The following is a 27,906-nucleotide window of genomic DNA, read 5'->3' on the forward strand; positions in this document are numbered from 1 at the left end:
CAAGAGACGGTCACAGCCCCAAAGGAGGCAGCCCCGAGGAGAGCAGAACGCTGTTCACTTGCACTCCCTCTCTGGCGGGGAGGATTGGCCTGGTGGATCCAACCAGTGGGGGCAACTTGGTCGTTTTAGCCCCTGGGGTTAATGGTCGCATGACTGCATGTGTGTTGGGGGCGGGGGGATGTCATCATGTGTATCATTTCAGTGACACAATATTTCTCCTCCTCCCACCCCCAATCCTTTACAACACTTCCTACATTCCTGACGAGTTAGAAGAGTTAGAGCCAGTGTGGTGTAGTGGCAAGAGTGCTGGACTGGGAGCCGGGAGATCCGGGCTCTAGTCCCCACTTGGCCACGGAAGCTCACTGGGTGACTTTGGGCCAGTCACAGACTCTCAGCCCAACCCACCTCACAGGGTTGTTGTTGTGAGGATAAAATGGAGAGGAGGAGGATAATGTAAGCTGCCTTGGGTGCCTTGCAAGAGAAAAAAAGGTGGGGTATAAATGCAATAATAAATAAATAAATAAATACGAACAGCAGGTTAGGGCATAGTCCTATACGCCTTCAGACATAAAAGGCAGGACTTCTTTTCCTGTCTGAAACGCGCACAGGATTGCGTCCTAACCTGTTTGCCAAGTGTGGATTTGAAAAAGAGAGACAGATTCTGAGCTTCGGCGGTTTGGCATTTAGAGCTCACTTAAATCGGAGCGGCAGCAGCGTCCCGAGAGGAACGAGGGGAGTTGGCTTCTGCTGGCCTGAGACCCTCGCAAGCGGCTGGGTGGTCATTTGAGCTTCCACCCACCCACGCACCCGGGCGCTGCAGGGCGCTGCGCTTGGGACTCAGCCTGGCTGCGCCGCACGAGCGAGAGGATAAGGCGCCTGCGCCGTCCCCGCTACGCCGCCTCAAGAGAGAGGGAGGGGAGCGAGACAGCGGGCAGAAGCGGCTGCCCGGGCGTCCTCTCGCGCCTCCTGCCCCGGCCAAGGGAAGGCGCGCGAGGGGAAGGCGCGAGGCACGGCCGCTGGCCGGCCGGCTTCCCCCGCCCCCTCCCCGCAGCAGAGGGGGTGCCCTGGCTGAGGACATGGCAGCCTGCCCAGGTAAAGCTCCCCGGCTCACCTCGCCAGCCTCTGCTACGAGGAAAGAGGGGGCCGAGCGCGGGCTGCCGGAGCGCTTCTCTCCCGGAGCAGCCGCAGCAGCGCCTTTGCTGCTGCGTAAAAGCGGCAGGAGGACAAGACCGGGGAGCAGCAACCACGCGAGGCCCCGCCGCCGCCGCCGCCGCCGCCGCCACGGTCGGTCTTGGCGCCGCCAGGGACGCTGGGAGCTGTAGTTCAGGCCGGCATCGCCTCTGCCGGGGGCGGCGGCCGGAGGAGGAGCCCGCGGCCGCCCCGGGGGAGCAGGGGCCCCGGACCGAGGCGCCGCCCTGCCTCGGCCGCGCCGCCGCGCACTGCAAGCCCCAGCGTGCCGCGCGGAGCGGGAGCGCCGGAGGGGCGCGCGTGGGGCGCCCGGCCGCCTCGCTGCTCCCGGGAGAGCGGCGCGGCGCGGCGGGGCGGCCAGCATGTGGGTGTTCGGCTACGGCTCCCTCATCTGGAAGGTGGATTTCCCGTTCGAGGACAAGATGGTCGGGCACATCGCGGGCTACAGCCGGCGCTTCTGGCAAGGCAGCACGGACCACCGCGGGGTGCCGGGCCAGGTGAGCGGGGCGGCGGGCGGGCGGGCGCATCGCGCGCCTGGGGAGCCGCCGGGGGCGGCGGACGGGCAGGGCTGCGGGGCGGCCCCGCCGCCCATCCCGCGGCACAGCTGCTCCCCGCGCCGCTGCCCCGGCGGCCGGGCTGCAGCAGGAGCGCAGGGGCCCGTCTCCCCGCGTAAGCGAGGCCCCGCACTCCCGGCGCCCCGCCACGCGCGCAGCCCGTTGCTCGAGCAGCGCAGGGGGGCGCCTGCTGGCTCCCTCTGCCCCACCCGCCCAGTCGGGCAGGCTTTGTACCCGCTCGCTTCCCTGGCTTCGCCACGCGCTGCGCTTTCTGTCCCCGCGTCCCCGATGAGCACGAAACGCGGCTGGCCGTGCAGTAACCGAGCCAAGCTGCCCACGACAGCTTCCTTGCTAACCCTGAAACGGGTGAAAGCCAGCCTGCCACGATGCAGTTTCGAGGCAGCACGAGAAGACGGTGGATGCCTACAGCGGCTGGAAGAACAACACATTCTAGGGTGCTGGCAGAGCTCCCAGGCTAGCTCTTCCTTGTGCGTCTTCACTTCACTGCAGAATACTGGGTCAGCTCTTACATGAGCTACACACCCCTAGCCATTAATGCCAGGCACTGAATACATCAGACTATTTCTTGAAGAAACTTCCATTATAGAATGTGGAGCTGTTGGTAGATAAATAAATAAGATCTTTAGCAACCTCATTGCACAAAGTTAGATAACTAATACTTTAGGCAGTAGACTAGGCTTGAAACCTCCCTAAGATGGTATCTTTCCAGTTGTAGGGAGTTGGGCGGGATTCCCCCCAATTACTGTTTAAGCAAATTTTCCTACACAAAATGTATTTGTTACCTCTTTACTGGCACTGTTTAAGAGTGAAACTTATCCCTTATTTAGGAGGGCGTGAAGAGTGGATCCCCAAAAATGTGTTAGTACAAATATTCTACATCACCAAATCTAATAGCGGCATCTTTAAAGTAGCATCTTGTCCAGATTGTAGATCCGGAAAAAGGGGAAAGTCCTTCACCTTTTTTAATCTGGGCCCCTTTGTTAGGGCAAAAAAACCCAGCTCATCATTTCTGTTTCAAATAACTATAAATTTGCAGCCCAATCTTACACCTGTTGACTCAGAAGTAAGTTGCGCCAAGTGCAATGGGATATTCCTAGATAAATATATTTAAGATTGACATAACAGGGGCACTGTTGAAAAACATTTAAAATCTCCATGTGTTGTGTGAAGATGAGAGGCTGATCTACACGTTTGGAAGACTCACAGGGTACACTGTAGAGTGAGGAGAAATTTCAACTTTTGAATGCTGTCTCCTCCCCCACTCAAATACTCCCTACAACTGGAAAGCTATAATCTTAAAGGCGTTTCTAGCCTTATTTACTGGCTAAAATACTAGTTTTCTATCTTTGCGCAGGGATATTTTGACATGGAGAAGCAGTCAATCATGCAACATCCAATCCACCAGCTTTCTAAAGTGGTACTATCATAGAAGGGACATCCCATCCCATTCTTCTGAACATATAGCTCAGTCATTGTTCCATGCTTCCTAGTGTATGATGTGAACTTGCATATGTAACTGCAAGCTCCTCCCTGGTGACACCTTCCCTCCACTATATCCAAACAACATCTTTTATATTGGTTATTTGCCAATGTGTTGCCCATTCTTTTTTTCTTTTTTACATAAGCAGTTATATGGGTTTCCCTTGTTGCTGAAGTCTGTTTGGGACCAACAGAACAATTCTACAGTTTTTGCCCCCAAAGTTCTCTCTTCAAAACCCTCAAAGCACATCCTGTTCTCTTGCTTTTGTTTTCATTTCACTTAGGGGATCTGAAAGCACTGATTTCTTGACGTGGCGGGAGGTCTTCTGTCCTTTTCTGTATTTTACCCGCAGGGACCACTGATCCAAATAGCTACACTAAGTTACAAATTTACCTGATATCACAAATGCAATTATCAATAGAGTAAGTCATGCAATATTATATGCCAAGAGTATTTTTCCATTTAGCTTGGATATAATTCTGTTAATAATGCTGAACCAGCTACAAATCAATTTCGTTTGGCGATCCCATCTTCTAGTATTGAGATAAAAAAATTATATATACTCTCTTGCACACCCTTCATAAGCTTCTATCATGTCTTCCACCCCACCCTTGTATCTTTTTCTAAATTTAAACCCCAATCCCTTTAGCCTTTCTTCATGGGGAAAAAAGCCCCATGATCATGTTAGACCATAATTCGATGCCCATTTACTTGAGCACTTCTTGTGTAAACATACATACTCTCACACTACATGTTGCCTTTTTCTTTATCTTCTGCAATTTTATAATACCCTTTCTGAGATGGTGCTAGTAGAATTGTGGCTGAATCACAGATTTGTGACACAGCATTGAGATATTTGTAATTTCATTTTCAGTCCTTTTCCTAATGATTCCTTACACCAAATCTGCCTTTTTCACTGCTACAGCACAGAATGGTGACATTTGCAGTGAGTTCTCCATTATGCCCCCAAGATCTTTCTTGGAGAGTAGAATATGTGGCTAGGATATGTTGCACATCACTTTACTGTCTTTTATACTGGTTATTTGCCAATGTGTTGCCCATTCACCTGTTTTGGTTTAGAGATCCTTTTGGAGCTCTTCACAATATGCTTGAGATTTCACCATCCAGAATAATTTAGCAGCATTCACAAACTTGACTACCTCACTCCTAATCACTTGTGAACAAGTTTCTCAGAAGAGCTTCAAAGAGCTTTTTTTCACCCTAACAAACACTGGTCCTCCAAAAGCATCTTCCTCTTTCTATGCATGCAGATGCTTTACTAATCATGTCTGTTTATACTCAAGTTAATTTAGCATCATAGCCACATCTGTTTGTACCATTATCTTCAAAGTGGAGGATTTTATTACCCAGTAATAAATTAAAATAAAAACATCCAAGCGACGTGTGTCCATTCCAGCTGATGTCTGTATGACAGAGTGCACTATTAGCAACAAATTCTACCTAACATTTTCAGATGCAGATGAAAGAGGCATGTGGACCCCAACATTTGGGAAGCTGTCAGAAGGTACCTCCATTCCAGATTGCTCTTTGAACTCCCCTGATTAAAAAAGAAACTTTAAGATTGTGTGGGAAACACTTTTAAATGGCAGCTTCTCTGTAAAGCAGCTCCTGCACCAAATCCCTAACTGCTTTTAAATTCTGGGGAGTTTTAAGGAGCTGTTGGGCAGTTCTGTAAGGGCCCTTCTAAAGGAGAAATAGTCAGAAACGCAAGTGTACAATACAGCCTAAATCAAGGACAAGCCTTTTGAAATCTATTAAAGAAGTGTTAAAAATTCCAATCAAGCTACTGAACTGTGGCTATGGAAAGCTTAATTTGAGGAACAGTGTTTTTTTAAAGAACACATGATTAAGTTAGTGCTACTCCACAGTTGGTAAATCAGGGAATTTTACTGTGTCTGCATTAGGCTGAGAATAAAACCTAGAGATTAAGTATAAAAACAGTTCAAGCAGTAGCCCTTCCTCTTTCTCGGTAAGTGCATTTTGAAAGCTCCCTGAATGAAAACAATAGATTTTACAGTGCTTTGAAACCTGATGTGCCTCTCGCTATACAAGGACTATAGAGCTTATATAATTCTAAATAGCATTTGTTGAGCTAAGGAAACAATGGGATTCGGAAACATCCAGCAGTCTAGGAGAATGGTATTGACAGGGCAAGGCTATGTTATTTACAGCTGCATATGCGGCAAATTATTCAGTCATCAGAAATACTTAGCTGACTGTCAACATACATGAAATAGTACTTAGAAATAACTGGCATTCTTCTGGGAATAAAAATACTCAATATTGTTGCTATTTGTTAAAGCGTACCTCTCTCAGGGTACGAGTAGTTACCTCACATATACCACATTCTCATCTCCAACCTGATGTCCTTAAAATGGACTTCTAGGAGTCTTATAAAGGTCTGTGCTCCTCATGACATTTCAGCATGAAGAACACTAGAGTAGCTGCTGTAAATCAGCAGAAAAATGTTGATTTATATATTTTTGCATTTTCCTTTTGTTTTGGAACAACAAGGTCACAACAAAGATTAGGATTTACAGTCTGACTCAAACTGGTACCAAAGTAGACAACAGATTATAAAACAGCAAAGAGAAAAATACACAGGTACAACATGCAAGTCAACTTAGCTGAAAGAAACACATAAGTGATGATCCAGTGATTTTTCTGGTTAAAACTGTTCTGAACTACGACAAAAAAAGTGCTGCTTTAATTAAAATTGAGCCACATGTCAAGTAGAATTTAAGGTGTATTAACAGTGCAAATGATCCTGTTCTTTAGAAGACAGGAGAGACGGGATCGGTCGGCAGAATAACTATAAAGTACATAGTGGTTTGCCTTAGGCCCCCTAGTGAGTTCCTGGTTAAGATGGCACAGTTCCAACTTCCCAGCTCACTCTCGTAAATATCAGGTTACACCAGCTCAACAGAATTAGGTAAGTCCAATTCTGAGGACCAGATCAGAAAGGGCAGCTGGTGCTAAGCTCCTGTGTATGGTGAGAAGGGGACCCAGGTTTGAGGAATGTGCATATGCCCACCACCAGTGAATGAAGTCACACTTAAGCCAGGCCTATCCATGCATTCCCAAGATCACATCCTATCACATGCAGGAAAGCTTGTTGCCAACAAAATAGAATACAGATACCATAATTCCCACAGAATTTTGTCAAGCATCCAGAACCCACCTGTCAAAAGTCCAGCCTGTCAACAGGAACTCAGGCCTCCATTTACCATGACATTCAAACTTCTGATATTAAAGACACTAAATTCTGTACTATTCACTGCGTGACTATTCTACATAATATCCTCCACACATTAGTTAAAATATTTTGAGTCTTTCCACTCAAAAGCTGAGTGGTCGAAGGCATGCAATAAAACATTTAACACATTAAAATAAAAAATGGCAGCAAACCACCATGATGAGTGATGACTAAACATGTCATCACTCAGCAACAACAAAAGCCAGTTCTTCAGGGCTGCACAAGAACCATCTTGCCCTGAGGGGAAAAAGTTCTGGCTTCCCAGGTCCCCTGCTTCCCTGTAGCTTATTGATGCTTATTATTTCATGTAAACCACTTATTTAATAATTTAAATTTATAATAATTTATAATATAAAATAATTTATAAGAATTAAATAAGTGAGGCATGTTCCCCCACAACTGTCTTAGAAAAGATATTTTCAGCTGCTGACAGAAGCTACAAAAATGAGAGCTCCAGCCAAATATCTTGGGCGAAGGCATTCCATTACAAGAGAATAGGGAAAGCCCTGCTTTGCAACTTCTTAGATCTCACCACAGTAAAAGAAAGAATATGGAACAAGGCAAATGAACTCAGTGAGTGCAGAGAAACATATGGGAACAACAGGCCTTCCTTGTGCCCATGTTATGGGACTAGGTACTTCCTGGGATATGCAGGACCCAGCATTTAAAGGCAAGAACCAGCACCATGAATTGGGCCTGGAAGCAAACCAGAAGTCAGAACTGTTGAATCAAAAGTGGAGTGACAGGTCTCTCTCCTCTGTGCTCTAGCTAGTAGGTGAGCAGCAGCATTCTGCACAAGCTAAAGCTTCCAAGGAGTCTTCAATAACACTTTAAAGTAACACCATCTTAAACAGGGGTGGGAAACCTCTTTCAGCCCAAGGGCTGAATTCAGTATCAGAGAAGCTCTCAGGGGTGGTATTTCAGTTGTGGGTGGGGCCAAAGGCAAAAGAGGTGGGGTCAAAACTACAAAGAATACCAGCATATTGTAGTGCCAGTAACTAAACCATAGAGGTATTTCAGCATCTTAGAATGGGCGAAAAAACTGCACAAAAGCCAGGAAATCACCAAATGATCAGTGGTTGGGGGGAAAGGAGGTGGAGCCAGAGTAAGGGGGCTGGGCCTTTGGGGGAACCTTGGAGGGCCAGATTGGGTCCCCAGGAGGGCCAGATTGGGTCCCCAGGAGGGCCAGATTGGGTCCCCAGGAGGGCCTGATTTGCGTCCCCAGGAGGGCCTGATTTGCCCCCCTTAAAAAAACACCAGTCAAAAGCCGCCTTGACATATTAATTGCATGAAAGGGCTCCACATGATTAAGGGGAGGCAGGTTCGCATCCTGACCCCACCCCCAAGTTCTGCACAGTGAGCAAAGGTCTGAAGGGGAAGCTAGCAGTACCTGTGGAGTCTTCTCCATGCATGGAGCAAAGAAGGCACATGAAGGGGGTCAGTGAATGTGCAACAAGTGAAAACAGATTGCAAAGTGTTGCAACTGCTTGTATTTGCTACCAGTGGAAGAAAGTGGTTTTTTTTTAACTTCTGACAAAGGGCAACAGCCTTCCTGTAAAAAAAAACTCGGTACAGCACTGACAGCCTTGTACTCACACTTGAAATGCTTAACTGACACTCTAAGCATCCCAATTTTATACAACATGGTTGCAAATACAAAGGTTAAACATTACTTAGGAAGCAGGGTGCTCCCATTAGAAAAGCTTATTGTGTTTCTGGACCTAAAGGCAAATTTCAACATACTTGATTCATTGCCTGGGTGCAGAATTTTACCTTTCTTTTTTTTTTTTTTAGCATGGGCTACACAGAGCCCTAAGCGTGGTCTGTAAAAGGCTTCTCAATTCTGCTCTAACAAAAGCTGAATTGTCTAAATTATGCCAATTAAACACATCTACATTATTTAATTTTGTATACACTTCTGCAGTGTTTACTATTTTAGATCATTTATTCTGGTTTTGACAGTCATGGGGCAGGGCAAAAAGCTCTACAAGGCACTGAGGTACTATCACCACTGGAAATCTTACTCAGTCACTTTTGATTTCTGAGATTTCAACAAATATTGGCCAACTTTTCATAATCAAGGGCTAGAGACTTTTTTTTTTTTTAAACTAAGGCACCCAGGAAGCTGGATTCTGAGCCCATTCTGCATGTTTCTGGACTCAAAATTACACACCAGCAAGTAATAATTTATTGGTCAATAATGTGATGTGCCTGGCAGTTCTTAAATGTCAATTGTATCCCCCCCCCCAAAAAAAAAAAATTATGTTACATACCAATACAGATTTAAACAAAGTGAATAAGTGAATACTACTAACTGAAAATAGGACAGTTAAAAGTTCTAAGGCACGTGGATAATATAATGCCCAAACTTTCAAGGGAGAAGAACATTAGCATGGATGTTCCTGTCCTTTTGAACTTAAGTTGCTGTCCTACTTTTGTTTGTTATGTTGTTTAAAAACACTTCTGAAATAAGTACTGGAATACCAATATATTTTCCTATTAAAAAGAAAAGCAGTTTTAGCTTTGCTAGAGTGGAATGCATTGCTTCCTGTTCACTCTCCCAGTATAAACACGGAAAACAAATCTGATGTCAAGATAAACCAATTCTTCTAAAAAATCATACATAGGGCAGTATCCAATGCTGCCCATATGCTAGCAGTACCCACAGTTTGCACAATGGGAAGCCAGCAGATCCTGAACCAAACAGAAATGAGCGGAAACCTTGGTTTCTGCAACTGGGCAGGTCAGGGAAGCTTGCAGAAGGGAGCTCCACTGACCTGTCTGATTCCAGAAACGAGCATTTCCAGTCCTTTCTCAGGTTGCTTTAGGAAGTGCTAGCTTCCTGGAGTGCAGCAGCAGTATTGGATATTGCCCACAAGAAATATATGTATTCATGAACTTCCCAAAATCAGCTTTTAACAGCCAACTGCACCAGCTCTTCTAAAACATGATGAGCTGAATAAAAGAAAGAAAAACTAATGTATTTTAGCTATACCATTTAAATTATCATCCAGAAATTTAAAAGAAGTTTGCATTAAGTCCCACATTCATGTACGGGTCAATTTTACTTTGTTTAGCAAATGCAATTTTGATCATTATTTTTTCAAAGAACCTGAGAGGTGGTCTTGGTTTAATGTTATTCCTGATGACAACGTAACTCTATAAACAGCAACGGTCAAAAGTCAGAAATTGTTATGCTGGGTAGTACTGTAGAGTACCTTACATATAGCTAAACTATTTCATGAAGCATTTTGGTTAGCTTTGAAATTTTGTGAAGAATAAGCTCAGTTAACAACTCAGTTCAGTTCAACTAGTTGGCTTTAAGAACTTTTAGTTCCACTGAAGCCAACAGGACTAAACAGACATAAATCCAAATATTATGATTTAACCAGTTCATAGATCTGGCTGTAGACAAACATGGTGTCTTTTCCTCTCATACTTATCTCTTCTTTTTAGCTGGTATTTTGAGTTATAGTGAGAGAATAGAAAGAGCGTATTTAACAATAGGAGGAAAACAGCAAGGTGGGAAACAAGGGAAAGGCAGAAACTAGCTTGGCAGTGGGGCCAAGAATCCAAAGGTTCAACCTTGGTATTCTCTTTAACACCTCTCACAGGGCAACCATTGGTCAAAATGTTACAGCTATAGGGTATGTCCAAGCCCCCATTGCTTTTTCTGCAATTCACACTTGCTGCTGACCTTCCTGATATTGCAGGCACAGTAGTTCAGCCACTTTCTGCTGTTTCTCTTTAAAATGCAAGTGACAGAAGCAGTCCTCATAGACACTAGGGAAGATCACTGGAATCATCAAAGCAAAATCCCTTCTCTCTTTTCCCACTGAAACCTCACCTTGTTTCATATAGTAACTAGAGAGGCAAGTTGAGGCAATGTTAGGAGCCAACACGGTACCATCACTCTTAGTGGTATATAGCCATCATGGCTAGTAGGCATTGATAGCATTATCCATGAATCTGTCTAATCCCCTTTTAAGGCCACATTAGTGGTGATCACAGCATCTTGTGACAACAAATCCCTTAGTTTAACTATGTGCTGTGTGAAAATGTACTTCCTTGTGGTCTGTCCTGAATCTCCCAAGATTCAGCTTCGTTGAATGACCCTGGGTTTTATTATAAAAAGGAAAACTTCTCTCTCCACACAATGCATAATTTTATGCATTTATTGTGCCCCTCGCTTACTCACCTTTTTTTCTAAACTAAATAGCCCTAAACCTAACCTTTCTTCATAGAGGAATTGCCCCAAATCCCTATTCGTTTAGGCTGCCCTCTTCTGCATCTTTTCCAGCTCTACAATATCCTTTTTGTACACAGTATTCCAAGAGAGCTTCAGCTATTGGGCAGTATAGAAATGTAATTAATTAATTAATAAAGTATGTCACACCACAGACTTGTATAAAGGCATTTCAATATTGGCACTTTTATTTTGGATCCCTTTCCTATTGATCCCCAACATGGAATTCAGCTTTTTCCACACCTGGTACACATTGAGTCGACATTTTCATTGAGCTATCCATCACAACCCCAAGATCCCTTTCCTGTTCAGTCACCACTAGCCCAGACCCCATCAGCGTCTATGTGAAGTTAATATTTTTACCCCAATGTGCAACCCTTTACACTTACATTAAACATTTCCAGTCTCTGCCATGCTACGGTGGGAAGCCAAGGGGCAGCTAAAGCTAATCGGTTACCACCTGGCCCAACTCTTTCGCATTTGCAACAGGTAAGGGGACCAGGCCAGACATAACCAAAGATTTCCAATCAGGAATTGTCTATGGGATTGTGTGTGCCCTCCTCTCGTACTCCAATTTCCACCTCTGTGATTCGTAGATAGGCCTGATCATTCTAATCCAGGATAAGAACGCCTTATCAGTACCTTTATTATATATATGACATTTTAATCTTATCTTTCCTCAAAGGAGCTCAGAGTACTGCACATGATTCCCCTCCCAATATATCCTCATAACAACCCTATGAGGTGGTTAGGCTAGGAGAAAGTGATTGCCCCATGAGCACGTGATGAGTTTCATGTCTGAAACAGGATCTGAACACGGGTCTCCCCACTCCTATTCAAACATTATAACCAATACACCATACTGGCTGTCTTATCCCTACTTAGAACAGTCAAATGCAGTCCAATCCATAATTGGGAGGGAGGATGCAGTTGCTCAATCATTAGTTCACAGTTAATATTTGGATAGCACTACATCTGCACTGGTCCCAACAGACAACTTTTTGGCCAGTGTTGCATTATTCATTTTAGGAAGTATAGTAAACTTTCATCCTTCAATTAGGCTGTGCAGTTATCTGGCTTATTCATTAAGCCAACTGTGTAACTTTCTTAAGCACAAAATTTTTAAATGGATTTGATATCAGCCACTATATTCTTATCAAATGTCATCTCCACAGAGAAAACACATTATCACAGATAAATAAAGTCACACTCTTCCAAATGGAATGTATTTATTTTGGTCTTGTGGTCTTTGTCTTAAACAAAAAATCCAATTTTGCTATTGGCTCACTAATAAAATCTTTTACTGAAATAGTGATATTTCTTTTAATTTTAGCCCGGAAGAGTTGTGACACTAATTGAAGATCCTGAGGTATAGTAGTTGTGTTTTTATATGCTCTTTAGTATATACATTGACCTAATTAATTTAAAGCAAAGTTTGATAATAGCACGAAGCTGCATTTCTGTAATTTTGAAATACAGAAAAGACTAGCAACTTAGGCTGCAATCCTATGCACACTTACCTGGGAATAAGTCGTAGTGGGCACAGTGGGACATATCTTCCAAGTAAATATGGATAGGATTTTGCTATTAATAAAGTTTTCAGTTTTTATCCAAAGGAAAATAGATGAGATCCTCACAGATACAGAGCAACCAGTTTATTCGAGCCCATTATGTTGTGCATCAAGAGATGCTTCTTCAGGGACAGCTGAACCAGTTTCTTCAGGGGACTGGCTTAGACAGTCTTCTACAATAGTGTACAAGATTGTTTAAGCCACTCATCAGAAGAAACTAATTCAGTTGCTCTTGAAGAGGAATCTATTGACTCACAACATATTGGGCTCAAACTGGTTCCTGTGTACCTTTGAGGTGGTCTCTCTTCTTCTGTTTGTTTCCTATACTGAAGCTTTCCCTCCTCTACCTTATTCAGCTTTTATACAACCCCACATTATGGCTTCATAGAGACAGGAAGAGTAAAAGTCTGACTTTATGTGCCAAACAGATACAAGCTTCTCCACCCCCACCCATGAAGATACCATATTGCATATAAAGCAGTCAGAGTGGATATTTTAAGATACAAGAAGGTGATCTCTATCAAGTGGTACCAGTTTCAGCCATGTACCTTATGACATAACAAACGATCCCCTTTTTGGAAGTGTCAGAAAGGGCACACACCCCAACAAAGTCAGTCAGATTGGACAGTCTGGAATTAGATACACTGTTCCCCCACAGATGCTGCTTGTTTCATCCATGTACCTTATGATGTAATTATTGGTCCCATAAAGTGGTTTGGGGGGCTACTACCCCCTCAACACCCCAGCAGTTGTGCATAAGACTAGCAATTTCGGAGATGCCTCAAGTTTCGTAAGATGTCCATATAGTCAAACTTTTTGTACATTATGACATAAGTGTTTTGATAAGGGCTCTTGGACTATAAAATAATCTGTTCTCCCATCTGACCTGCTGATTCATCCTATTTCTGATTCTGACCTCCATTTTCCATCCCATTTCTAAAATGAAAACATATACTTTGAGATCCATAATTTCAATATGCTCTATAGTGGTCATGTATAAATTTTGGCCACCTAATGCGAAGAGAAAACTCTCTGGAAAAGACCCTGATGCTGGGAAAGACTGAAGGCAAAAGGAGAAGGGGACAGCAGAGGATGAGATGGCTAGATAGCATCACCAATGCAATGAATATGAACTTGAGCACACTCCAGGAGAGAGCGGAGGACAGGAAGGCCTGGCGTGCTATGGTCCATGGGGTCACGAAGAGTCAGACATGACTGAACGACTGAACAACAACAACAACAACAAATTTTTCATTGTAAATTCTTTCCCTATCCTAGCCTGGCTACTTTATCTAATACCCATTCATTTTTTTTATTTTCTGTGAATTTACTTGGTGTTTTTAAGGTACTCTTGGTCACTATTAGTTCTGGTGGCAGAACACTTGTTAAGAGTGAGTGCCCTCTGCTTAGAGTATGATGTAAAAGAACTGCTCCCTTCCTGTGACCTGCTGAGAACTGGTGTGGTACAGTAGCTCAGGGTATAATCCTATGCATGTTTGGGAGTAAGTGCCACTGAAGTTGGTGCTACTTATTCCCAGTAAACATGTCTAGGATCAGGCTGTAATGGGAGTCTTGAAGTTCCCAGTTCAAATCTCAAATCAGTCATGGACTCACACAGGGTATTTAAGTTAGCCCCTATTTCACAGTCTCAATCTCACCCACTCTCCATCTGCAGTATGAAGATAAATGCTGGCCTATCTTGCATGATTGTTGCAATGGTTTCTGAGATAATGTATGTGAAGCACTCTGAACACTCAAAAGGTGTGAAATAAATTGTATTGCTGCTGTTGATATTTCAGCATATATTTCAATCATATTCCTCCTTAGCCATCTTTGAAATGGACTCCTAATCATCTTCACCTGTCCTAAATGGAGAGTGTTGCATAACTCTGATCATTGTTCTTGCTCATCTCTACATCATCCAGTTTCATAGTACAGTGATTTCACCAATTTTATATGCCATTAAAGAGTTCGAGTGAAATATAGCTCAGAAACTAAAAGATGGAGCTTGTTTGATCACGGAAAACTACTTGAAACATTGATAGTTTCCCTGTAATGCTAACACCAAATTGCGATCAATGTAATGACAGCAATAGACTTCAGCCATTTCTGTAGTTGACAAGGCCAGCAAAATGCAACACTGTGTCTGTCATTGTGACTTTTCTGTACCTTTCTGGTAAGTTTTTTTTTCACATTGCTGTGCAGTTGGACCCCATTATGCTAACAGACAGATTCCTCTATAAGCAAATAATGGTTCAGCTTGTGTGTGTTTTTCTCTCTCTCCTGCATTTGTACTGTAAAAACAGAAATTCAGGTCAATGCAAGCAGTGCCTTCTAAAACTATAACAATCTTCCATTCTTAATGTACAAATAAAAGTGCAGAGTGAAAATAAGAAGGAAGTGCTGATAATTCTCTTAGTTTTCATTTTAAATACCACTAACCTAACACAATCCTACTTGTTCCAAGAGTACCTTCACAGAGTTATATGCTGGTATGTTAGCTTAAGCAGACTAACAAATTAGAAAAGTGCAATTTCTAATATTTAATAAGCATCAGATAACCCTACAGAAGAGAAGGATAACAGTGAATATGTAATTTATAAATGTAACATGTGGTTCTAGCCATAAACAGACCCTCAAGACAAGTATAGGGTTCCCAAACACTAGTTGGAGTTGAGGTAGCTGCACAGGAGAATCATTAGGTGAGAGGAGGGTACTTAACCCTTCCTCCACAACCCATCCTTAATCCTGGTTGTTTTCCCCCCCAGCTAAACTCTGAGACTAGAAATAAGCTGCCTGGGAAGAAAAACAGGTTGAAAGGAGGTTGCCAGGGAAGGGTTGAAGATTTTCCCCTCTTCCCTGCCACTACCAGTCTGGAAATGCCTCACATTAGCATTACTCAGGAAACACGGACTTGGGAATATATAGTTCCGGCCTTAATACCTTGATTTCCTGTTGATGGGAAGGGTACTGAGAGGAAAGATGGGCTGAATATAGAATAAACCTCTCTGCAATCCTTTAAAGGTTTAAAGCAAACTTTATAGCAAAGTATGTTTTATCTTTCTGGTTGTGTTTTTCAACAGGGCTGCGTATGGGGTGTTGCATACAAACTGCCACTAGGACAAGAAGGCGAAGTAAAAGCTTATCTTGATTTCCGAGAGAAAGGTGGCTACAGGACTACAACTGTCATTTTCTATCCCAAAGATCCCTCAGTGGAGCCGTTTGATGTGCTGTTATATATTGGAACCTGTGAAAACCCTAACTACCTCGGACCAGCACCTCTTGAAGAAATTGCCAAACAGATCTTTAATGCAGTTGGTCCCAGTGGAAGAAACACAGAATACCTGTTTGAACTCTGCAACTCCCTCAGGGATCTTGTGCCAGAAGATGTAGATGAACATCTTTTTACTTTAGAGAAACTAGTAAAGAAACTCTTGGAACAGGAACAAAAAAATCTTCATTCCATATAAAAATCACCTTGTGATTTCAAGCAGTCTCTTCATCTTCAGAATAACGGTTTCATTGCCGACAAGTGTGTAATTTGGAGATGTTTCATCTGGACTTTAAGATACTAATTTTCATGTTTCATTCAGGGCACTACTGTTATTGATCAGTAGAAAATTATGTTTAAAGCTATGTCTTCAGGAGTTTAAGTGAGGAGGAGCTTTGAATTTTGGTAAAAAATTTAAAGAATGTTTTTCTCTCCATTTCTCAAATATGAAAAAATGATTTAACCCAGATTTAGGTGTGAGAGAAAACTTTGATTTTAAGTTAGACTTTTTTTCCTTTTAAAAATGTAGTTTTGGACTAGATCCTGCACTCAGACTATGGATGCAGACTATGAACAGACTATGCATACTTATTCAGAGGTAAGTCCCCTTTAACAAAATGAGACTTTCTTCTGGTGGTATACATGCATAAGATTGAGCTGTATGTGTTGACTTAGGCCTTAATCACACTTAAGAGCAGTCCCAATGCGGCTTGTGGGTTATAGCACCAACATGAAAATCCTATGTACATTTACTTGGTGGGAATAAGTCCCATAAAAGTAAATTCAGTTGTATTCAATGTAAACATGGTTGAGCTGCAAATGGCAATTATTCCTATGCCAAGACTGGGTTCTTTGTACAGCTATATTAGAAATGTTGTATGGCTACATTAGAAACCGCTCATAACAGGATATTCATCATTTAGTTCAGCTCTATGGACTCAGTGATTTTACATCTATAGAACTATTTGCCCTTTGATAAAATGAGCAAATAGTTATATATGAAGGAATCTGCAGTTTCCTTTTAAGATGCTCATAGTGCCAAGATCTTCAGGAGCAATGAGTAATGCATACCATATTGGTGCCTTATATTTTTATCACATTTTTTAAAAAACAGCACTAGGGATATGACTTGAATCTACACTAGCAAGAATGTTCAGAAACTGCCATTCTTAATCACCAGGCATAATATTTTTCAGAAATATTTGAGTTGATAACAGTTGACCACAGTGTTGAGATCTACTTTGGACCTGTCCCAGTGACTTGAGGTGCATGAATTAAACTTCACAGTAACCCAGTCCTTTCTATCACCAAAACAGCACTGGGATCAGTACTGAACGATGCAATTTCGTAACTCCTTGCTTCAGACTAATTCCAGTGGCTAAATGCATACATGCTAGTGTGCAAGACCACACACTGTGCAAACCCACAGCCTGCTTCTGATCTCCACCACTGTTAGATCAGGAATGGGCTTTGGGCTCACACCCTCCCCTTATGTCTGTGGCATGACTTCCCCACTTGGTCATTGGATTTACTGATGGGCAAACTCCCCATGGCTCACCTCAACTTCCACTTGTGTTTTACAAGCTTTGCTTGTGACGACCATGGCTTCATTTCCAGGCACTTAAAAGATGAGCTTAGAAAAATGAGTGGATTATGTTGCCACCCTCCCCTACCAGTCCCTGACATCAGGCATACAAAAAAGGTTACCTTTACAAAATGGAAGATGGTCACCAACAGCACAGAACCACCATTTCCTGCCAGGGAACATAGAATTTGGCACTCCCTGTGCCTCCCAAATTGAATCGGAAGGCAGAGGACTCTTACACATCCCATGTTCCCTGCCAGGAAATTCTCAGGAATGTCATTTCCATTTAAACAGAAGCCTGGCAAAGTATCTCCAAAAGAGGTCTTCTCTCTACTGGTACTTCCCCCTCCCTTCTTAAAGGTATTGGGGCGTTTTGCTTGCAGAAGGACTGGAGGAACTGGCAAGGAGGGTTAGTTAGCAGCTGGAGAAGGACTGAATCCCACTGTAAGCCAGCCCTGAACTTGGAGGTATCCAGGTGAGACCTGCAGTGGGGTAAGGTTTTGGGGATGAGGGCAGCTGATATTCCGAACTTCCCCTAAGCTTGGCTCATGTCACTAGTCAGCTCAATCATGGCTTTGCATTACAGCTACATGAATACAAAACTCTAGTTAACAGTACCTATATTTCCTCCTAACCAGGATTTGCAAACCCTTGTTAATATAAGAACTCTGGGCAGCATCTCCCACGGTTGTAATTCATTGTAATGCTGAACTATGGCTAAAGGTAGCAAGTGAAGGAAGGAAATAAATGCATGAGGTCACAGTCCACTCCCAGTGTTTCAACAATAGATAAGAGATCAGCAGTGTTACATCTGCACTAGGCCAGAGACTTGAGAGGGAACACTGTAGAATGAACTCTTTAAAGATTAAAGCTGGTTTACTAGTAAGCTGCAAAGATCTGGTCAGTTCTGGGCATCCAGTGGTGCCTTTGAACTTGTGTTTCTTGAAGAGCACCCCCACCCATCCCTATGAGAAACACAAAATTCTTTTGAAACCATAGGGAGTTGCAAACATACTTAATGTGTCATTGGGAATTGGTTTCAGAGCCAAATCAAATTTCCCACTGGGTGAGCACAAGTTGTTGGGTTAGCGTAAAGCAAGGAAGGGCAGAAAGTAGATATCTGTATGTGGGACTTTAACTTCCAGCATCCCTGACCATTGGCCATGCTGGTAAAGGCTTCTGAGAATTGAAGTCCAAACCATCTACAGATCTAGCATCTGCCCATCCCTGGCCTAAAGTACCTCTTTGGATCCAGATTATGGTGTTTAGAACTGAGGTGAAAATTGCATAGCAAGTTACTGAGACTTAACATCAGCAATCACTTAGGCACGTCTGAAACTTCTACTCCATCTACCACCCTTTATCTGAAACTTCTACTTCATCTACCATCCTTTATCTGCACAACTCCCATCAAAATGGATGGCCGCTGTGTTAACTTCTCCAGGTAGTAAATGATGGCCTCATTACAGTAGATTAACAGAAGGAGTTTCCGTCCCAACTGTGAATTTCCTTGCTTCTCAGAGTTTGTTATTTTCTTTAAGCCTTCAGCAAGGCAAATTTTTGTATTTTAAGATATTAAAGGGTTCTCTTTAGAGTGTCAAGTGCTAGCCCATCCTCATACAGCAAAAATGGCTCTGTATTTGTGTCTAGTGTTCACACTGACGCCTGTATGACTTTCCATCAGTAATGGAACGATTATTTATGTTTTGTGTTCATAACCATCTCTCTTTTTTCCTTTTTTATCATTTACCTGTAAGTGCTCTACTACACTCTGTCATTTATGAAAGAGGATACCTACATTCAGCGGTCTGAGAAAAAAATGTGTGTGTTTCAGGGCAGGAGAGAATGATCTCTTCCTATAGAACATAAATTGCTTTTTCAAATTACGTGAAAAATTCATTTACAAGCTAGGTAAGGGTAACATTGAAGAACTACCTCAGTCATAATAAAAACACTTGCATTAGAAGTTATTATAAGTTAATCCTCACCCACTAAGGCTACAAATCCTCCACCATTAAATTGTATTATTGTCACTATTTCTATAGGAATAGAATATCATCTTAATTCAGTTTCATTGACCAGGGTCCAGCAAACTGTTTCCCAAGTACCAATTCCCAGGCTCTGTGGCCAAACTGCTTTTTTGAATCTGAAAGCAGCTTTAAGAGCAGTTTGTGATATGGGATGGGGGTGCTTTTCTCAAAGAAAAAACAATAAAAATGCACTGGCTATGCCAAAGGTAGGTGTTTAGATCCCAGATATAAACTCCAAAGAGCGGTGTCCTCAACCACATGAAGTCAGGAATAGAAGAAAAGGCCAAAAAAGTTAAAAATGCTAACTTTCCATTTAAGTTAAAAGGCAGAAGTGCCCAAATGATCCACCAGCACCTTCATACCAACCCATTAGATACTTACATTGGACAACAGTGAGGCCTGTACCATTATTTATTTGACTTTTACCAGAAACAGGTAAGAGGAATACTGTTCCAAAAGGATACTGTTTTGACCCGCACCATTCTTTAAACGTGTGCATTTTAAATTGGCAACAATAAATACATTTCAGATGAATACCAGTCCATACTTTTCCATGAAAAACTTTTACCCAAAAGCTTCTTGTCACAACAGTGAGAACATTTGAGCACTCCCCAAAACTATCTGCAATAGTTCCTAGAAAATCCTCATCAAAAGTACAAGGGCTAGAATAGTTGATTTATGGTTCTACAATTGGTAAGATGCTTATAAGTCTATCTCAAAGCGTTTTTTTCCCCAGTTTCATACACTGCAACAAGAGCTGACGTGATATATCCCATTTTGTGCAAATTGCTACAGTATAATAAAAAGGCACCACGTTTATTCAACTGCATTGAAAAAGAAAAAAGTTTCATTTCAACTTTAGACCAAATTTCAGACCATTATAAAAGTATATCTATACAGACATACCAGTGCATCTTCATTCAGGGCCTGTTCACATGATCATGGGGGAGGGCGGGTAGTGGAACCACGCTGAGGGGAGGGATAGGAAAACAAGGCACATGCCCCTCACATGACCAGGAACCACGCAGCGCACCAGGGTTTACTTACCCAACCATGCTCCGTAGATAACCCCCTGCCTTCCTGCCACCACTGCAACTTATCCCAGCAGCCGCCATGGCAGGAATTGTGGTGCAGCAGCCTCTCTATCCATAACTATGTGACAGTGGCCAGAGTCCTGCTGTGCTGCCTAGAGCATTACCAGAAGTTTTGGATGCTCTAGGCCAGTGGTTCTCAACCTTCCTAATGCCGTGACACTTTAATACAGTTCCTCATGTTGTGGTGACCCCCAACCATAAAATTATTTTCGTTGCTACTTCATAACTGTAATTTTGCTACTGTTATGAATCGTAATGTAAATATCTGATATGCAGGATGTATTTTCATTGTTACAAATTGAACATAATTAAAGCATAGTGATTAATCACAAAAACTATGTAATTATATATTGTGAAATATTTATTTCTAATTACAAATCAATGAAATTTTGTCTTGAAGCATGGTGTAGCATGGGTAACAGTCTTAATATAACAACAGTAAACTACATTGCTACATTTTGCGACAGTATGCATAAAAAGCCAACATCAGTGCGAAGGCTGAGATTGCTTCTTTCTCACCAGATCAGAAATTCTCGGGGCAGTCTTTGCAAGAGCACAACGAAGATCATCTTCCACAACAAGTCTACTTCTGTATTTAGACTTGATAACCAACAAGCTGGAAAACCCTGTTTCACAAAGATATGTTGTTGGAAATGGAAGAAGAAGGCGCAACACAGTCTCAGACAGAACAGGATATGACTGCAAACACTTGATCCAGAATTTTGTAACTGGCATTGTAGAGAAATCAGTTCTCGCTGCATCGCTGTTAATAAGTTCAATGAACTCCTCTTGTGCTGTCTCAGGAACATCTTCAACTTTGACTGTGAATGGGCTTCTGGCAAGTGCAAATGGGGTGTCAGGTAGATTTGGAAAGTACGATGAAATTTCGTCTGCAAGCATGTGCAAGTGTTCTTTCACAGAAATTATCGTAATCCTTTTGTCTGGTTCAATGTCATGTTCCTCAAAGAAAGCAGATAAGGTAGGCAACATGTAAATTTTATTTTCATCCATTTTTTTTTGCCAAAGCTGAAGTTTCATTTGGAATGATCTGATCTTTTCAGACAAATCGAGGCATGTTGCATTTGGTCCTTGCAGTGATAAATTTAACTCATTCAAGATGGCAAAGATGTCAACCAAGTAAGCTATTTTCTGCAGTTCACTTTTATCGCTGAAAAGTGCTTCGAACTGCGGTCTTGCTTTCTGATTAAAAAACGTTTTGAGTTCATCACAAAGCTCAAAAACACGTTTTAAAACTTCCTCTCAACAACCATATCACTTCAGTGTGAAATAGCAGAGCATTGTTCGGCGCATCCAACTCGTTGCACAGTTGCAAAAACAGTCGACTGTTTAAAGTGCTCGCCTTTACAAAATTGACAGAACTTATGATGCTTTTCATTACTTCTTGTAACTCTTGTGGCAGCGTCTTCGTTGCTAATATTTGCCGATGAATCATACAGTGAGTTCCGATGACTTTTGGTGACTCATTCAGTACCAAACGTTGAAATCCAGATCGACATCCTAGCATAGCTGGAGCACCATCTGCGCAAACACCACAAACCTTTTCCCAAGAGATCTTATGCTCTTTCACGTGATGTCTTTGACTGTGTCATATACATCACGTGCAGTAGTTGTCGTTTCAAGAGGTTTGCAAAAAAGAAACTCATCTTTAAAGTCGCCATCATTAATATACCTCACGTAAACCAGTAACTGTTAACAGTTTGCAACGTCTGTAGATTCATCAAGCTGGATACTAAATATTGGAAGTGGAGCAGATTTAATTTCCTGGATTACCTGATCAAGAATATCAGCAGACATGTCATCTATTCTTCTGCGGACAGTGTCGTTAGATAAGGAAATTGCACTGAATTTCGTAACAAATTCGTCTCCGATCATAACTCGAACAATGTCTTTGGCCGCTGGCAACAGTAAATCCTCAGCAATGGTGTGAGGTTTCATAGCTCTGGCGATTCTGAGTGCCACCAAATATGAAGCTTCAACAGCTGCTACGTTTAAACCATACTGTAAAAAATCCTCACTATATTTTCTTAACATTCTTCTCTACACGATCCATTGTCATGGGATGGTTTGCTAATGAAAATAATATATAACAATAGCTTTAATAATACAAAAGATGATACATGGCATAGTTCAGTCAATACAGTTCATTAAAGTTTCCTATGATTTACCATTCTCTGCATTGTTGTTTTTACATACCTGTTACTATCACAAGGGGGCAGTATTCACATCAACCACAGCTGAATATAAAAAGACCAATCAGCATCCAGATTAAGTTCCCATGGTACAGATTTTTTTTTTTTTTGCAGTCGTTGATAATTTTACAGTACATGATTTTACATTTACCCAGTAATTATAATTCATGAAGTGTCATTTTACCTCCAATACTGCTGCTTTCAACACAGTAGCTGCTTTTAACAGAGTAGGGGCTTTCAACACATCAGCTGCTTTCTACACAGTAGCTGCTCTCTACACATGTGTGACTGGTCCGCATAAGTACATTATGGCGCCAACCCTGTCACATACACCTGTATTTGTACGGGGTGTATGTGATGGGGTTGGCGCGATGATGTCATCACACCAGGTACTCGTATGTGGGCGGACCCGCCTGGAGACTGATAGAGGAGCGGTGTCTCGGTTCCTAAGACCATCGGAAATATGTGTTTTCCGATGGTCTTAGGCGACCCCTGTGAAAGGGTCGTTCGACCCCCAAAGGGGTCGCGACCCACAGGTTGAGAACTGCTGCTCTAGGCAGTGTCTCTGTTGTCACTGTGTTTTTTCCACAAAGTGGCCAGATTTAGCAATGCTGCTCTTGACAGATGACACAGTAACCCACCCCGGGGTGTGTTACTCCCACTGCAGGGGGTGGGTAATGTATGTGGTTAGGTTACCGATCGTGGCCAGTGATTTCACCACCACCCCATGACACACTAACCCATCGTGGATCACTCTCGAACACGACCCATGGTGGATTAGCGTGACATCTGAACAGGCCCATAGTCTTCAATCATCACAGGCTGGATGGGAACAATGTGGCACAGAGTTCAATCTGTACTAATTTCTGTTAAATACATGTGGAACCATCCAGAACTAACCCTTGTCAGGAGAAGAGCACCAATACCTAAGTAGCCTGACTTGGGACTAGTTCAGATATGCATATTCATCATGGCAAGTACATTCATTCATTCAATTTCCATACCACCCCATAGCTGAAGCTCTCTGGGTGGTTTACAAAAGTTAAAACATTAAAATACAATATACGAAGTTTAAAAACCATTTACATAAAACATACAGACAAACATAACTAAAAACAACTTTGAACTAGAAACAATTTGTTTAAAAGATCCAACAATAAAACACAGCTTAAAATAACACTGCTTAAAAAGATACAAAAGTCAGCAAAAGGAACAAATGTTCTAAAGAGGGAAGGCCTGCCGGAATAACAGCGTCTTTAATGCCTGCTTAAAAACTCAACAAGGTCAGCAGGCGCTTTTCAACCAGCAGGTCATTCCACAACTGAGGGGCAGCAAAGGAAAAGGTCCTCTTGTGTGTGGCTGCCAGTCTCACATTAGGCAGCCGCAGCGGATAGCCCTCAGAGGACCTTAGGTGGTGGACTGGGACGTAGGGGAGAAGGTGCTCCCTAACTACATCAACTGATAGTCTAGCATGCTTGTGTGAATGAGCCATCCGAGATCTAGCATCAGAACAGAACTTTCATATCACCTGATGTCATCTCAAGTGCAATATTTTTCAATGAAATTAGTTCATACTTTCAACTTAAACAACAAAGTCTTGGGGCACCTTAAAAACTAACAAATGTATTAAGGCAGAAGCTTACATGCTATAATAAGTTTTGCTTTTGCTGCAACAGACTAGCACTAAATTAGACTAACAGGCTAATTTTCTCTTTAAAAATTATATTCAACTGAAGTACTGAATTATCAAGCAATGTATAGTCCTCAGCAGGGCTACCATGAAAAGTGATTATTTAAACATGCATGCACCATTCACAACCGATGCAATGTATATATCTTTTGTACTTGAGCATCAGCAAATAAAAAATGACCCTAAGGCAGTATTCCTAAATACACTTTCTAGTAAACTAATCCCTCTGAAATTAATGGCAGTTCACATCTGAATAATTTTATTTAGATATTTTTTATTTATTTCATTTCTATACCGTCCAATAGCCAAAGCTCTCTGGGCAGTTCACAAAAATTAAAACCAAACAACACACAATAAAACAATTTAAAATATATAGAACATTAAAACCACAATATAACAATACAACCACAATAAAACCTAGCAGCAGTGCAGGAGTTTAAAATACAGATTTAAAACAGCAAAGCTAAAAATTTAGAAAGCTAAAATGCTAAAATGCGTGAGAAAATAAAAAGGTCTTCACCTGGCACCGAAAGGAATACAATGTAGGTGCCAGGCGAACCTTACTAGGGAGCTCATTCCAGAGCCAGGGTGCCACAGCAGAAAACGCCCTCCTCCTAGTAGCCACCTGCCTCCCTTCCTTCCTTCCTAGACATGATTAGGACCCATACTGGCTGGAGCATGCTTGGAGTTGTAGGCCTTTTCTCTGTCTGAACATGCATAGGATTGCGCCCTTAAGGTGGCTTACTATCATAGATAAAAAAACATTGATTAGAATAAAAAATACAATAAAAACACAATGAAAAACAGAATAAAACAGCACCCAACCCAACAGCCTGTTTACACACCAAAGGCCTGCTTGAATATAAGCATCTTTGCCTGCCAATGGAAGAACAGAGAAGGAGCCAACGTAGCCTCCCTCGACAGGGGGTTCCACAGCGTGGGAGCAGCCACCAGGAAGGCTCCCTTGTGTCACCACCAAATATGCCTCTGAAGGCGGCAGTACCAAGAGAAAGGCTTCCTTCAACGATCTTAAAACTTGGGCAGACTCATATGGAAGGCGGACTTTCAGGCAGCCTGGTCCCAAGGGCTTTATAGGTCATAATTTCCTACTTGCCATGTCTCACTTTAACAAGGAAGATGAAAATAAGCCACTTCTGCCCTTGCAGGTGCACACATATCCACTTGCAGCCATAACACCTAGCTCTGGGGGAAGCAGTCAAGCCCGGTTTTCCCTGGGAGTGACTGCTCTTCCACAGCAGACAACAGCATCTGTTCTCACAGTAAATATGGCTGAGCTTCTCTCCAAAAACCTTGCAGCTGGCCAGGCCAAGGATGAGTGGTATGATGAGTAGGGGCAGAAGTGGTAGCTTCATTTCCTTAGGTTGGGGTGTGGCAATGAGAATGAAAACCCACTCCTACAGCCTCTACTTCCTTTTCCACTTACATGGGCTCAGTATAACTCTCTAGACAGGTTGGACTACAGCTTCTATCTTGCTGGTTGGGGGCAACAGGAGTTGTAGTTCAACATGTCTGGAGAGCACGGGGTTGGGGAAGGATGTTAATTTTTAAAATTCCACCCTTCCTCCGAAGTTTTCAGGGTGGCATACATATTCACACCACTCCACCACAGTGTATCCCCACAACAGCACTGTGAGGTAGGCTATATTTGTTACCTTAATTTCATTATTATTCTCTTTTGATAGGTTCATTTTCGCCTTTAGTGAGTTTGCTTTAGCCAGTAAATCATTTTTACTGGTGCTTGCATTTATTTTATCCTTTTATGATGGGATTTATTATTGGTGTAGGTTTTTGTTTTAATTTTGTTTTATATGTGATTGGGTACATTGCTTAGAAAATTTTATTTCATAAAGCAACTCAAACATAACAAGTAAATAAAACTGTTATACATTTGAAACATTTTTACCCTACTCATCAGGTGAAAAGGCTCCTAGAGCGGCCTGTGAACACCAATTGCTGGAGAACATCGGCAAGAGAGGACTATTGCCCTCATGTCCTGTCTGTGGACTTCCCATTGGCATCTGATCAGCCACTGTGGGAAACAGGACTAGATGAACCTTTGGTCTGATCCAGCAGGGATAGTCTTATGTTCTTCAGATCAGTAAGAAAACAGGCAGTCCGTGCTCTCAGATTTACAATCTAAACACATAACATACAAGGAAATGGGAATGAGGTGACAAGAGGAAAACAAGCACACACATGCATAGTTCTTAGAAGTGGCTACTTCCTTAAGGGCACAGTCCTATGGGGATAGGCAACTGCCTCAGAACTCAGAGGTGACCACCTGTCCAATGCAGGGCAGGAGAAGCAAGGAGGGGATCATTCCCTCTGCATTTCTCCTGCCCTTTATTTACAGCTAGCCATGGGAAGGCAGAGCAGGGGAGGAGGCAGTTCCGCCTTCCCCGCCCTGGAACGCCCCATTTTGGCCACTCCGCACTCCTCTTCTGAGCGCAGAACATGGGGCCGTTCCGCGCTGCCTGTGAGGCAGTGCAAAAGAGGGGGAAGATCGGTTCTCCAGGTACCGACCTCGGAGCGTGGGCTCCGATGTTGGTTCCCGGAAAACCATATCCTATGGCCGTCTAGCCACTAACTAGCGTTCATAGGATTGTTTCTTAAGAGGACCAACCTGAATGGAAACAGGAAGAGGAGGAAACAAATGGCAGCTGGTCTCTCAGCAGGTTCACACCTTTGCCTCTGATGCTGCCTGGCGTCAGTGCTGCAGTGCTACCAGGTGATAGTTGAGAGAGGGAGAAGCCCAATGGAGCAAGTGCTTGGCCCAAGCTCACCCAGTGAAAGCTTTATCCCTGAGGTCACTACCAGTCTTATCCTCTCCCTCTCTATTCTTTTCTGTGGTTTTTAATGTTGTGTTATTAGATGTGATGCATCAGTCGTCGTCTTTTTTAACAAATATACCAGTTTTGGGTGCTTAGGGTGCAGCCTACAACCCCCAGCGTTCCCCAGCCATTGCACCCTTAGTAAGTTATTAGGCATTAGCTACTCATAACTGCAAGGCTCTGTACAAAATTGCTGTTCATTGCAATTATTGTTTATCGCAATTATTAATCGTGATTACTTATTGTAATCCTTAAATGTTTACTTTAATTACAGTTTTAATTATTTCTTCTCTATTTTAATTATTCAGTGATTTTGCTGCTTTGCCTTCAGCGCTGCCAGGCAGCCACACGGCAACCTCCGGCCCTCCGCATTCCCCACGATCCTCGCGTTCTCCTTCCCACCCCTCAAGAAAGGAACCGCGAGGCGGCGCCGCCACCGAATTCGGCTCCACCGCCTGAGAATAAAAAATTCCGCCCCAAGCCGAAGGCTCGGCGCTACAGAAGTAGGTACTGCGCATGCTCCAGAGGGGCCGGGGCATGCGCAGTAACCGCGCTCGCTCGCTCGCGCGCGCATACAAACCGTTATCAAGAGACGGGCGCAGAGTAACGAATCCTGACGAAAAAATTCAAGAATGACAAACGGGACTAGGGCAGAAGGGGAGCGAAGCTTCAGTTCCCCTCCGCCGGCTCCGAGGACTTACCTCGCCTCGCCTCGTCTCCCCCGGCAACGCGCTCTTGCGTGCCCCGGATGTTGATGTGGCTGCGGGAGGACGCGTAAACCTGTTAGGGACCGTTCTGGATTCTGATTTGAACAGCGGAAGGACCATAGAGAAATGT

The 27,906-nt window shown here is 42.9% G+C and overlaps 3 protein-coding genes across 3 annotated transcripts in view; 1 reads left to right on the plus strand and 2 right to left on the minus strand.

Annotated features, from left to right (window-relative positions):
- Window positions 1–27,827, minus strand: part of ASB3 (ankyrin repeat and SOCS box containing 3) — a 77,080-nt gene extending 49,253 nt beyond the window's left edge. The window contains 1 exon segment of the mRNA XM_084829236.1: window positions 695–27,827. Coding sequence (XP_084685362.1) covers window positions 695–783 — 89 coding nt within the window. The 5' untranslated portion in view covers window positions 784–27,827.
- Window positions 1,454–16,529, plus strand: CHAC2 (ChaC glutathione specific gamma-glutamylcyclotransferase 2). The gene is made up of 3 exons (XM_084829243.1): window positions 1,454–1,685; window positions 12,100–12,135; window positions 15,421–16,529. The coding sequence occupies exons 1-3, from the start codon at window positions 1,551–1,553 to the stop codon at window positions 15,805–15,807; spliced, it is 558 nt and encodes a 185-aa protein (XP_084685369.1). The 5' UTR covers window positions 1,454–1,550; the 3' UTR covers window positions 15,808–16,529.
- LOC146360257 (SCAN domain-containing protein 3-like) lies at window positions 17,166–27,827 on the minus strand. The gene is given in 4 exon segments (XM_084829238.1): window positions 17,166–21,572; window positions 21,574–21,905; window positions 21,908–22,405; window positions 27,771–27,827. Coding segments are annotated over 3 exon segments (1,563 nt in total). The 5' UTR covers window positions 22,370–22,405; window positions 27,771–27,827; the 3' UTR covers window positions 17,166–20,803.
- Window positions 27,828–27,906: the final 79 nt, after the last annotated feature.

This window comes from Heloderma suspectum, chromosome 1 (genome assembly GCF_057233095.1).
Source record: "Heloderma suspectum isolate Gila_16-S chromosome 1, 16-S_ref, whole genome shotgun sequence".
NCBI classification, from domain to species: domain Eukaryota; kingdom Metazoa; phylum Chordata; class Lepidosauria; order Squamata; family Helodermatidae; genus Heloderma; species Heloderma suspectum.

What these genes read in the sequence shown, in the direction of transcription:
- CHAC2 (XM_084829243.1), top strand. Translation starts at nt 1,551, where the DNA reads ATGTGGGTGTTCGGCTACGGCTCCCTCATCTGGAAGGTGGATTTCCCG. An exon ending in ACCGCGGGGTGCCGGGCCAG is followed by an intron (nt 1,686 to 12,099) that starts GTGAGCGGGGCG and finishes TTTTAATTTTAG; the next exon opens with CCCGGAAGAGTTGTGACACT. An exon ending in CACTAATTGAAGATCCTGAG is followed by an intron (nt 12,136 to 15,420) that starts GTATAGTAGTTG and finishes GTTTTTCAACAG; the next exon opens with GGCTGCGTATGGGGTGTTGC.